The sequence below is a fragment of the Cebus imitator genome, unplaced genomic scaffold (assembly GCF_001604975.1).
Source record: "Cebus imitator isolate Cc_AM_T3 unplaced genomic scaffold, Cebus_imitator-1.0 Scaffold174, whole genome shotgun sequence".
Lineage (NCBI taxonomy): Eukaryota > Metazoa > Chordata > Mammalia > Primates > Cebidae > Cebus > Cebus imitator.
In genome coordinates, this window is record NW_016107489.1 from 2,285,989 (window position 1) to 2,296,499 (window position 10,511).

The 10,511-nt window shown below is 42.7% G+C and overlaps 1 protein-coding gene and 1 long non-coding RNA gene across 4 annotated transcripts in view; one reads left to right on the forward strand and one right to left on the reverse strand.

Annotated features, from left to right (window-relative positions):
* ANKRD42 (ankyrin repeat domain 42) overlaps positions 1 to 7,217 on the reverse strand; it is an 81,248-nt gene extending 74,031 nt beyond the window's left edge. The window contains exons 1-2 of one of the 3 annotated variants that reach the window (XM_037744440.1): positions 6,197 to 7,217; positions 1,623 to 1,786 (exon numbers count right to left, since the gene is read on the reverse strand). In XM_037744440.1, coding sequence (XP_037600368.1) covers positions 1,623 to 1,786; positions 6,197 to 6,254 — 222 coding nt within the window. In that variant the 5' untranslated portion in view covers positions 6,255 to 7,217. Of the gene's footprint in view, positions 1 to 1,622; positions 1,787 to 5,515; positions 5,623 to 6,196 lie in introns of those variants that run through there. The other 2 variants (XM_017544918.2, XM_037744441.1) reach the window with 2 other exon arrangements.
* A 25-nt stretch (positions 7,218 to 7,242) lies between these two features.
* LOC108315561 lies at positions 7,243 to 9,478 on the forward strand. The gene is made up of 4 exons (XR_001829985.2): positions 7,243 to 7,453; positions 8,084 to 8,164; positions 8,564 to 8,582; positions 9,375 to 9,478. It is a non-coding gene; the product is annotated as an uncharacterized LOC108315561 (long non-coding RNA).
* Positions 9,479 to 10,511: the final 1,033 nt, after the last annotated feature.

Here is a 10,511-nt window from a genome sequence, read left to right on the forward strand (position 1 = left end):
AAGAGCGAAACTCCGTCCCAAAAAAAAAAAAAAAAAAGTGAGAGTAGTAAGAGAAGCTGAAAGGGCATCAGAAATGAGATGAAATAAATGGTATGTCCTGATGTCTATTAGAATATGGCAGAGTAAAATCAGTACTTCCCCCTTCTCTTCAAAATCACCCAAAAGCAAAGAGCAATAAAAAAACTCAGAAAACTCCAACCTTCATAAAACTACAAGACATCTATCACTCAAACTACAGACAGATTAAAAAACTTGCCAAAGTGCAGATCAAACAGGAATGTGGGAGGAAAGAGCAGAGAGAACCACCTACTCAGGGATACCAGCTCACAAATAATCATCAGGCTCCAATGAAAGGCCAAATCGAAAATCCTTTGTTTATAATTACACTTAAGTGAAGCACATAAACTGGTATAAGGAGAATCTCTGAACCAGATTTGGTTACAAGAAGCAGAGAAGTACAGATTAAGAAGATATCACACAACACTGCCATATTCATAGAAGGAAGTCATGTTTGTGTGTGGTAGGGGTAAAAAGACACTGCACTGTAAACAGGCCTATTGCAGCTTCTAGGCTGGGGAAATGTAGTAGTTAAAATAAGCCCCCATACACATAACCTTGAGTCATGAGAAAAGTGCTAGTTATCCTTGGACAGAGCCCAAGGATCAGATTTGAATTAAAATACTCACTAAGCAGTTGGTACTAGCTAAAAATTGAAACCAAATATATATCCAACAATAAAAAAACAGATAAACTCTGATACCAGTCTAAGAATAGAATAAACAACATGGCTGAAAGAAATGAACTACCGTACATACATGTAACCACATGGATAAAACTCAAAAACACATTGTTGAACAAAAAAAGCAAGATGAAGAATAATATACATAACGTGAGGTCATTTATATAACATATAATAGGATTCAAAACAATTATACAATCATATGTAATAACAGCATAAAACATAGATGGGAATAATAAACACCCAAATCAGGATAATAGTTATCTTTGCAGTTGGAAGCAGAGGAATGGCACCTGAGAGGGGTACTAGGGACTTCAAGTGTACCTGCGACATATCATTTCTTTTCTAAAAATCTGACGCTACTAAAGCAAAACTGTTAGAATATGTATTCATCATATTATCCGCTCCAAGTTATCCTCTATGCTTGCCTTTGGAACCAAGTCACCATATTGTGAGGAAGTACAAACTAGCTCACACGTAGAGTCCTCACAAACAGGCCCACAGGGACAAAGTTTACAGTGCCTAGTCTATAACCAGCATCAACCACCAGAGACATCTTGAGTGAACAAGCCTTCAGAAGAATCTAGTCCAAGCTTTTTAATATTCCAGCTGAAGCCCCAGATATCATGGAGCAGAGACAAGCTGTCTCTGGCATCCAACTCCTTGGTTTGTTATGAGTATAAATAAATCATTATTTTATGATACTAAATTTTGGGATAATTTGTTATAAAGCCCTAGCAAAGTGGAATACCCAAATATTAAACTGACTATGACTGAAAAGAAAATATATGCAGTACCTATCGTAAGGTCTCAGCCTTGCTTGCGAAATTTACAAAACTGCTATAGCTGTAAACTTAGTTTAGTGGTATATATAGTTTCTTACCTCCAAACTTCCAGAATGTGCTGCCCAATGTAAAGGGGTAAACTTATGGAGAACATCAACTTCATTAATGCTGGCTCCACGTTCCACTATTTCTGAAAGCTGCTTTATATCTCCAGCTCTTACTGCATCATGTATTCTGCCAAAATGTACCTTCTTCCTGGAACCTATTGAAAAGTCAAATTACTTACAATGTACTATAAAACTATGAAAGAAAAAAAAAAAAACTAAAACAATGGTCCAATAGAAAGCACAAAATCACTTTATTTTCAAATAATTTACTACAAAGATGTTTGTCATTAATATCTTAAACAGACTTCTGGTTCCAACACTGACATGTAAAAAGCAAAAAGTTGATAATCTCATCCTTTTTTTTTTTTGAGACGGAATTTTGCTCTTGTTACCCAGGCTGGAGTGCAATGGCGCGATCTCGGCTCACCGCAACCTCCGCCTCCTGGGTTCAGGCAATTCTCCTGCCTCAGCCTCCTGAGTAGCTGGGATTACAGGCACGCGCCACCATGCCCAGCTAATTTTTTGTATTTTTAGTAGAGACGGGGTTTCACCATGTTGACCAGGATGATCTCGATCTCTTGACCTCGTGATCCACCCGCCTTGGCCTCCCAAAGTGCTGGTATTACAGGCTTGAGCCACCGCGCCCGGCCGATACTCTCATCCTTATAGAGAAAAAGGAATAAACTGAAAAAGAACAACTTTTCTTGGACGCATCAGAAAACTGGGGTCTCAGGGCAAATTGCCACCCCCAAATCTGGAGAGACAAATACAGAAAAATATAAACCTGGAGCAGAAGCACTGGAGCCAAAAAGTGGTAGAAGCACTTCCATGGTAATTTTGATGACTTGCCAGAGGTTGAGTACGTAGTAGCCAAAGAATGAGAAACTTCTAGGGCCCACAGTCTTCCTTATGGAGCCACTACACTTTCAGAGATTTTTACCTTCAGAAACCTCACTAGGTTACCATTGTGAAACGCCAGGAACTCATGTCTTTGGCAGAGAGAAGGGGAAAGTACCTATTTTGAAATATGCCCAACGTGTTCTCCATAACGAAGGCCTCCCTAGTGAAAAAGACTTCACCAGAGCCTCATCTCATAGATGCAGATGTTTCTTATATTTCTAATTTATGTATTACGCTAAGAAAGGAATGGTAGGCCACAATTTTTCATTCATTTACTCTTAGTGCTTCATATTTTATAATTTAATTAATAAGCAATGTGAACCAGAGGCAATAAAGGCATCTAAGCATGAACAGACAGCTATTAGAGAAGGATGACTGAGTAAGCAGTTCAACTGCAGCATTCTCTGAACAAAACAGGCATGATTCCTGACCTGAAGCTGTTTTGAAAACAGCTCACCAACCCTCCTGGCAAATGATCTGTGCAACCTTGTACTACAGTTTATGTATGTACATGTTATCTCTACAATCAGAATGTTAATTTCTTGAGGGCAAAAATCATATTTTATACTGGAATTATATCTTACTCTTACTATATCTTTTTATATACTCTATTTATATCTTTGCTCCTACCAAAATGCTATAAATGTACTCAAAAAGCCTTTCTGAACATCTACTATGTGCCAGGTACTATGATAACATGATAGAAAATGGACAGGGATTTAATACTTTTTTTCCACCAACACATTAAAATCTATTTGGATAACTACACAATGAAAATAAAAACCTGACAGCAATGTCCTCAGAGAGTACAGGTAAAATTAAGGAGAAACAAAACAAGTCATAGAGGAGGAGGAAACATTTGAGCAAGAGCTTGAAGAAGAATTAAGATATATGGCAAATGGGAAAGAGAGCATATGTAAGGTGTGCACATGTACACATACACACACACACACCTTTAATAAGTGTTCAATGAGGCTGGGCACGACGGCTCACACCTGTAATCTCAGCATTTTGGGAGGCTGAGGTGGACAGATCATGAAGTCAAGAAATCAAGACCATCCTGGCCAACATGGTGAAACCCCATCTCTACTAAAAATACAAAAATTAGCTGGATGTGGTGGCGCACACCTGCAGTCCCAGCTACTCGGGAGATTGAGGCAGGAGAATCACTTGAACCCGGAGGAGGAAGTTGCAGTGAGCCGAGATCGTGCCATTGCACTCCAGCCTGGCAACAGAGCAAGACTCCATCTCAAAATGAATGAATGAATGAATGAATGAATGAATGTTCAATGACGTTAATCCCTAGGCTGGACCTTCCTTCTTCTCCTTTACAATAGCACAGCTAGACCTACAAATGATGTTCTAACCACTCTACTTATTTTACACAGAGACACTCCTCTAATCCACCTTATACAAATTATCCTGATGACTTCATGCCCCTACGCCAAACTGTTACTGGTTGTCCACTGCTATTCCACAAAACAAAATCCAAACTCTCAGAATGACCTCTATGGTCTCCCATAATTTGGCTCCACCTAATTTTATGGCCTTTTTTCTCACCATACTCCATCCTGATTCATTCACTCATCCACCCACCCATCTACTCAACATTAGTTTGGTGTCTACCATAAGGACAAAAAGATGAAGACACCCTCAAGGAACTCACAGATTAGTAAAGAAGATACAAACACAAAATACAAAATAATGTGGTAAAAACAATGATGGAAACAGTCGTAGGAACTTGTGAAAACGCAGAAGACTTCAATCTCAGCTAGGGCAGGAGGGAAGGGGAACTGAGAAGGATTCCTGGGGAAAGAAATATCTAAGATAGAATCTTCAAGGATTAACATGAGTTTGCCAAATAAAGCGGGAGCAGTGAAAGGCCTCCTAAACAGCTTGAACAGTGGGATGTGGTCAAGAAACGGCATACACACACAAAGACACACACACACACACACACACACACACACACACACACACACACACACACACACACACACACACACACACACACACAAACAATCCTATTACTAAAGCATTAAGGGGAAAAAGAGGCTAGAGCTAGGTAAGAGACAGACAATGGTGGAACTTATTTCTAAAAACTTGGACTTGAACAGACAGTGGAGAATCACTTAGGAATTTTAAACAGAAGAATTATAATGATTGAGATTTGTCAGGCTGAGTTTACAAGGCTAGATTCAGCGAAGATAATTTATTGAATGCACAGCAAAAAAAAGGCAAGACTAGAGAGTAGGTACATCATGTAAGAATACAGGTTTGGCCGGGCGCGGTGGCTCACGCCTGTAATCCCAGCACTTTGGGAGGCCGAGGCGGGTGGATCACGAGGTCAAGAGATCGAGACCATCCTGGTCAACATGGTGAAACCTCGTCTCTACTAAAAAAATACAAAAAATCAGCTGGGCATGGTGGTGCGTGCCTGTAATCCCAGCTACTCAGGAGGCTGAGGCAGGAGAATTGCCTGAACCCAGAAGGCGGAGGTTGCGGTGAGCCGAGATCGCGCCATTGCACTCCAGCCTGGGTAACAAGAGTAAAACTCCGTCTAAAAAAAAAAAAAAAAAAAGAATACAGTTTTACAATAGTCTAGACCAGAAAAACTGAGTCCCTGAACAGTGGGAACAGAAAAGGAGATAGATTTAACAAATATTAATAAAATTCGAATGAACTAAACTGGAATAGATACAGCAGGTGAAATAAGGGAAAAGTAATGAGACAACTCCAAGGTGTCTGGCTTTGTCATCTCAGTGCTGTGGTGCCATTAATTGAGACAGCAAACACTGAAGGACAGAGAGGATATATAGATAGAAAATTACATTTGGGACATGCTGCTCTTGAGGTACCCAAGGAAGATTTCCAGAAGGGTGACATATATTTAAGTCTGCAGCTCAGAGGAGAGATACGGAATTCAGGTCTCAGTGTTAGGTGTGTCTCTGCATTAGAATGCTTTTTCTGACACCCATACTCACCCCCTACTGGAACCAGTGGCACTCTGCCATCCTTTATAACACTCATCTCACTAGTCATTAGTTTTTCAGTATTTCTCTTCCTCACTAGAAGTTAAAGAACACACCTGTCTTCTTTACTGATAGTTCCCTAACACAGAACACAAAGTAGGCAGGCAGTAAATATTTACTGGATGGCTGAATGAGTAACATAGATTTGGGGGCCATGAGGAGTGAAGTCATAGTAAATGACAAGAAAAAGAGAACCAACGATGGCATCACCAAGGGAGAAAATCAGCATTTAAGAAGAGGGCAGAAGAAAAGAAAACAGCAAAGGAAAGGGTCACTCAATGGAGCAAAAGAAGAAAACTAAGTAAGTCTAATTTGTCATCTCCACAGGGTCAAATGCTGCAAGGAAGTCAACGAAGAACTTAAAAGGGTCCATAAGAGTGAACAAGAGTTGATGTCAATCTGGGTAAAAAGACTCGGAGGAATGGTGCAGATGGAAAAAAACGAAAGAAAGCTGAAACGAGATAGAATGGGGGAGAGGTGAACAGCTTTGGTTCACCCTGAAAACAGATTTAAAAGGGAAAAGGGGAGTGACCACTAATTAAAGGAAATGCCAGAAAGGGCTAAGACTGTTGCGGGCTGAAGTGAGAAAAGGAATGTGGCAGAGATGAGAGCCAACGAAACAGTGTGACTCACAGGGGTCTGCAGTCTCCCTAGAGGAAGTGGAGGGGCCTGAATTGGCCACCCCGGGCATGGTGCAACACCTCCGACTCTCGGGAGGAGTTGTGTCCAGTCCCCTGCTGCTGCGGCAGTCTTCACTTGCTCTCACCCACGAGCCACAGCAGCGGCAGCGGCTCTCTTCTCCGTCGTCGCTAGTACTGGCCCCACAGCCCTCTCCCGCTCTCTCCCAGGAGCTGCAGCGGAAACCTTCGTCTTCACCTTCTCTCTCCCAAAAACCACCGAGGCGGCGGCTGGCGTCTTCCCTGCCGCTCACACCGGAGGAGTCGCTGGCTATGTAGCCGAGGTCTTCACTTACTCCCTCCCAAGAACTAAGGCTGTGGCCGTCATCGACACTCCCTCCCTCCCAAGAGCCACCGAGGCGGCGACTGCTATTGTCACTGACTGTCTCCCCAAAGTCGCTAGTTCGCGGGTCCCGGACGTCACTGACTCCCTCCCAAGTACTACTGAGGCGGAGGCCACGGTCTTCTCTGGCTGTTGCCCTGGAGTCGCTAGTTTGGTGGCCTCCAAATTCACTAAAATTCACGTCGCTGCTGCAGAAGCCGCGGTCTACCCCAACCCTCTCCAAAGAGCTGCTGTGACTGTGGCCGCTATCTCCCCTAACTCCCTCCCGAGAGACGCTGCGGCGGTGGCCGAGGTCTTCACAGACGCTTCTCAAGTCACTGTGGGAGAAGCCGGCGTCTCCACTTAGGCTTTCCGTAGCGACCCTGGAGCGGCGGTCGCCCTCTTCATGTTTTCTCCCCCGATTGTCTCTAACTCTTTCCCTTGACTCGGTGCGGGAATGGCCGTGTCGGCTGCTTATCCTCCACACGTGGTGGCTAGTGCGACGGCCGCCGTCTTCGTCTGCTACTCCCCGCGAGTCGCTGTGGCGGCGGCCGCCTTGGTCTGGTACCTTCTCAGGGTCGCTTTCCAGCCTCCCGACTCCAGCCGCTTGACTGGAGAAGCTGCAGGGTCGTCGCCTTAGAAACCAGTAAACTTCCGACGCGCTGAGGTCATTTCCTGTTACTCACGGCTACGTCACTTCCGGTTTCCTTTCCTCCAGGTTTTTCTCATCTTTTAGTCCGGACAAATGGGGTGCTGGTATGAACTGGTTTTTGGTGAAATTCGGCTCGGTCTCACCCGAGCCTATCTAGGTCCGTCTCTGGAGTAGCCTGTCATCGATCGCGCCCTCCATCGCTCAGCGACACAAGTGGAGGCCCCAGGACTGCAGTCTGCGTAGGTGACCTGTGTGGCGCGGGTCGGGCGGGGCCTTTTTGTCTTTGAGCAAACCCAGTATACTTTCTCAGTGGTGGTTGGAAGGAAATATGTTACCCTGTCATTTCGCAAGTATGGAAAAAGACCTAAAAGAGAATTTAGCAGCTGCAACCGCTGTTTTTATTGAGTTCTAGCGGGCCAATCTTAAATAATGGCTTGTTAGGTGTTACCCATATTTTGAGACTCTATATATCGGTATTTCGTTAAGGCCAGGCAGCAGGTAAGTTGTAAAACCAATATAAAAACATAGGTCACTGGTCAAAAGACTGCTTCAGGTCTCCTGACTCCAAATCCGAGATTCCTTTCACGGTAGCGTGTTTACTGCTTAAATATTTCTCTTCAACCCCATTGCTTAACAATAGGAATGAATTCTTTTACTATTTATTGCAAACATATGGGTCATAGCATCTGAAAATACAGAAATTAGTAAGAATTCTCTGCCCTCCAGGGGCATCACCAACTTGGATTCCCCTCTCAGCCCAGTTTTTCCACCCTATTGCCTTCTCCCTTCAGGAATAATGAACTGGTCCTGGAAACATACCATGCTTTATCATATCTCTCTGCCTTGTCATGTGCTGTTCCTCTTACCAGGAAACTACCCTGCCTTTCCCCCAGTTTTGTTCTGTGAACGCGTTTGGGAAATTATCCTGATGATACCTCTACTCTCTTGAGGTACAGTAAATTGTCTTTGACTTCCATCACCTTTTGTAATATTACTAATTGCCGTTTATTGAGTTCATGTGATCAGCCTGGCACTGTACTAAGTGCTTTATATTAGTTTTCTTGTTCTTTTTTCACACCAACATGAATGAGTTTGAGTCAGTTCTTATAACCTGCCAGAATAAGTATTCCTGTTCCTCTTTACAGAAGGAGAAATAAGAAACAAAAAAGTTAATTGCTTTAGGATACACTGCTAGTAAGTAGTAAATACCTGACTTAAGATTCCAACCTAGATCTTGGATTTTGCTGCAGGATTTCCTCAAAGTGTCTGAATTCCCACAACCTTTTTTTAGATCACTTATAACATCGTATTATAATTATCTGTTTAACAATTTTTTCTCACCCCTCAAGGACCCTGAGCTTCTGGAAGGTAGGGACTCTTATCTTATCATCTTGACATTTCTGACATCTAAAATACTTCATTTAAGAGAAGGGCTTAGTAACTGTTGTGTGGGTGAGTGAGTGGGTTGATCAATTGACTGTCAGGCAGGTGAACAAGTAGGCTGAAGATAGTTTTTCACTGTTGGAAGTGAATTTGGGATTAGTCATCCTAATCCCCTCACTTTAGAAATGGGGCAACTGGGCCGGGCACAGTGGCTCACGCCTGTAATCCTAGCACTTTGGGAGGCCAAGGCGGGTGGATCACCTAAGGTCAGGAGTTCAAGACCAGCCTGGCCAACATGATGAAACCCCGTCTCTACTAAAAATACAAAAATTAGCCAGGCATGATAGCAGGAGCTAGTAATCCCAGCTGCTCAGAAGGCTGAGGCAGGAGAATTGCTTGAACCAGGGAGGCAAAGGTTGCAGTGAGCCAAGATCGCACAATTGCACTCCAGTCTGGGTGACAAGAGTGAAACTCTGGCCAGGCATGGTGGCTCACGCCTGTAATCCAAGCACTTTGGAGGCCAAGGCGGGCGAATCACCTGAGGTCGGGGGGTCAAGACCAACCTGACCAACATGGTGAAACCCCATCTTAAAAAAAAAAAACTATTTAAAAAAAAAAAGTGAAACTCCATCTCAAGAAAACAAAACAAGAAATGGGGCAACTGAGGCCTTTTGTATATGAGGCATTTCTCGAGTTACTAATGTGGGACAGTTTCTATGATAAATGATTTGCAAATACTATCCAACTTAATCTGTATTGTTATTTTTATTTTTACAGATGAAGAAACAGCTCAGATTTGACCAAGATCACATAAGTAGGAGTTGAGGAATTGGAACCCACTATGACTGACTCCAAATTAATATAGTGTTTATAGCCACTTACATAATAATGGTAAAGGTTTTATTTTTTCACTATACAATATGTAGTAGATAAACTTACTGAGGAAACAAGACAGCACATGACATGTCTTAAAGGATACACACATGACAGGAAGGATTAGAAGAGGAAACAGAAACAGGTAACAGAGAAGCAGAGAGAGATAGTACAATCTCCTAAAATAAAAATAGAAGGAATTAAAAATAAAAGCAGAGGCCTAGCACAGTGGCTTATGCATGTAATCCCAGCACTTTGGGAGGCTGAGGCAGGTGAATCACTTGAGGTCAAGGGTTTGAGACCAGCCTCCCCAACAAGGTGAAACCCAGTTTCTACTGAAAATACAAATATTACCCAGCTGTGGTGGTGCACACCTGTAATTCTGGTTACTGAGAGGCTGAGGCAGGAGACTCGCTTGAACCCAAGAGACAGAGGTTGGCATTGAGCCAGGATTGTGTCCTTGCACTCCAGCCTGGGTGACAGAGCAAGACTCCATCTCCAAAATAATAAGCAGAAGTTATTGAAATAGAAAATGAAATTGATAGTAATTAGCTGGTCTTTGAAAAGAACAATAAATAGACACTCAGCAAATCTGAGGAAGAAAAGGAAAGAAAATGGTATTGGAAACAAAGGAGGCCATGGAGGGACGATGGCTTGAGCCCTGGAGGTTGAGGCTACATTGAGCGATGATCGCACCACTGCACTCCAGCCTGTTCAACAGAGCTAGACACTGTCTCAGAAAAAAGGAAAGAAAGGGCAAAGGAACATTTTACAAATGAGAAGGAGACTTTGAAAATCAGAAGCAAATTATTTTGTGTAAAGTTGTACAGGTTGAGTACCTCTTATCCAAAATGCATAGGACCAGAGTGTTTCACATTTTGGATTTTGGAGTATTTGCATATATATAATGAGATATCTTGGGTATGGGACCCCACATTAAACATGAAATTCATATGTTTTATGTATACCTTATACACATAATCTGAAGGTAATTTTATACAACATTTTAAATCTGGTACATGAAACAAAGCTTATGTTAAG